This window comes from Oncorhynchus kisutch, linkage group LG16 (assembly GCF_002021735.2).
Source record: "Oncorhynchus kisutch isolate 150728-3 linkage group LG16, Okis_V2, whole genome shotgun sequence".
NCBI lineage: Eukaryota > Metazoa > Chordata > Actinopteri > Salmoniformes > Salmonidae > Oncorhynchus > Oncorhynchus kisutch.
Window position 1 is genome coordinate 10307269 of NC_034189.2, and position 2268 is coordinate 10309536.

The 2268-nt window shown below is 44.9% G+C and overlaps 1 protein-coding gene across 1 annotated transcript in view; it reads left to right on the forward strand.

Moving 5' to 3' along the window:
* The first annotated feature begins 669 nt into the window (after positions 1-669).
* The window catches only part of LOC109882784 (protein Shroom4), a 128637-nt gene continuing 127038 nt past the window's right edge, over positions 670-2268 (forward strand). Inside the window, exon 1 of the mRNA XM_031793071.1 lies at positions 670-950. Coding sequence (XP_031648931.1) covers positions 828-950 — 123 coding nt within the window. The 5' untranslated portion in view covers positions 670-827. The remainder of the gene's footprint in view (positions 951-2268) is intronic.

Sequence of the window (2268 nt, forward strand, 5' to 3'; positions counted from 1 at the left end):
GTTATATACAGGTAAGATATAATTTGCTCTCATTAACGTGCTCACAGTTGAATAATTGTTTAATTTAAGGCTTAGAAATGTAAACATTTCTTTCACAAAATGTTTAATAAATGATTAGAGTGGATAGAAAACATATCGATGTTGTTTTACTGTAGGCTAACTACGCCTAGGCGACCCCTATGTCTCAAACATGTCCGACAACAAAAATATTTTTTTTTAATGTGTGTACGCTAGTGGCCTAATAACAACTTTACAGCTTCACAACACCGCTACTAAAGTAGCGGTTTCAGGTTACAAATGAACGACTGGATATTCACAGGAATTACGTCTCAAACGACTCACTATAGCCTATATAATGCACTACCCTATGGGTCCTGGTCAAAAATAGTGCACTACATATGGGAAAGGGTACCATTTGGAACGTAGCACACTACATAGCGGATACAATTATTTCTCTAAAGTTGTGTCTTTTCAGACAGACAAGGCGATACAACACAGCGGTTGACGCCTGACACGTCCATCCCTCCGGGCGCTCTCATTGGACAATCACAGCTCAATCTCTACCGTGACTGGCTGCGAAAGAAGTCAATCAAACTCGCTTTCGAATAGTGGGACTGGGAAATAACTTCTTCCTACGCGTCAGAGAAGTTTTGGAACACTGGCCAAACTTTTTTTGAGCCCTCCCCCCACCTCTCTCACACTCATTCCTCTGTCCGTTCCGGTGGTAGACCCGTGATGGAGACTCAGAGTTCTTAAACTGCGCCGGTAGAAAAGTGACTCCTCGTGGTCGATTACGGCGAGGATAATAACGGTAAAAGAGATCGAGAATGGAGACGGTTGAGCAGCTCGTTTCGTTTAACCATATCCAAGTCCAGCTGAAGGGAGGCTCGCCTTGGGGCTTCACGCTGAAAGGAGGTCTCGAACACGGAGAACCGCTCATCATCACTAAAGTGAGTCGTGATTTGGATTTCAGAAAGTCACCAACGCTCTCTGTTGTCGTGGAATAGCGTTTATTTTTTATTGTTAAAGGCTGACAGCTTTGCAACATTTTATGTAGGCCTATAGCTAATGCAATGTGCATTTTGTCAGGCTACATTTATGTGGTTTCAGTCTGTTACATAGTTACATAGTAACTACTATCTACATGCCCAGTCTGTGTAGAACGGTGTAACTACCCTTGTTGACTATCCAGGAAAACTATATTGCCACCTAATGTAGTCGCACCTCACCAGTAAATGTATCTACACATTTTTACATGTATCTTTCTAAGAAACTTTAGAGATAAAATGTCAGGGACATACAATGATATGCTGATATGCTCCTACCTGTAAATATTTTGGATACCTCTTTTTAGATAATATTAAAAACAAACAACTAGTGGCGCAGGGGTCCAAGGCACTGCATCTCAAGACACCCTGGTTCGATTCCAGGCTGTATCACAACCGGTCGTGATCGGGGCGGTGTCTCTTTTCATTTAGGCCAATCTGATTCATGGTTTACTTTTCTCTTATTAATAGTGTCAAGATTTTCAGTCAATGAAGTGTGTGTGTTTGAGAGAGCTGGGCAGAAAGAACACACACACACACACACACACACACACACACACACACACACACACACACACACACACACACACACACACACACACACACACACACACACACACACACACACACACACACACACACACACACACACACACACACCCCCTGTGGTCTCACTGGTCTGCATTCCATTCAGCCAAAGTGTTGATATATGCTTCAACAATAAAGATGGAGGAGACGAGTGCGAATCAGCGTGTGTGTGTGGTGTGTGTGTCTTCCAGATCCACCCCTCTCTGAGCCGGTGAGAGGGGGAAGATGAGGGGGAGCAACAGACAGAAGAGGGATACCCCCCATTTGGTAGACATTCTTAGAAAGGGAGCCTCATGTTTTGGCACAGTCACAGTCATCCATACACACCACCCCATGTGACACTCAGGATGCTCTCTGGGAAATGGACCAGAGAGAGATATTTAACGTGTCTTTACTGATAATAACCTGCTACAGTCAGTGGTTGACTTAGGTAGGAGCACCGAAGCCGAGTACCGGAGCTGAGTACCGGAGCCGAGTACCGGAGCTGAGTACCGGAGCTGAGTACCGGAGCCGAGTACCGGAGCTGAGTACCGGAGCCGAGTACCGGAGCTGAGTACCGGAGCTGAGTACCGGAGCTGAGTGTTCTACTGTTTGAGCTCCTGTTCCTCTTACAGAATATTAGCTCAAAGTGTTG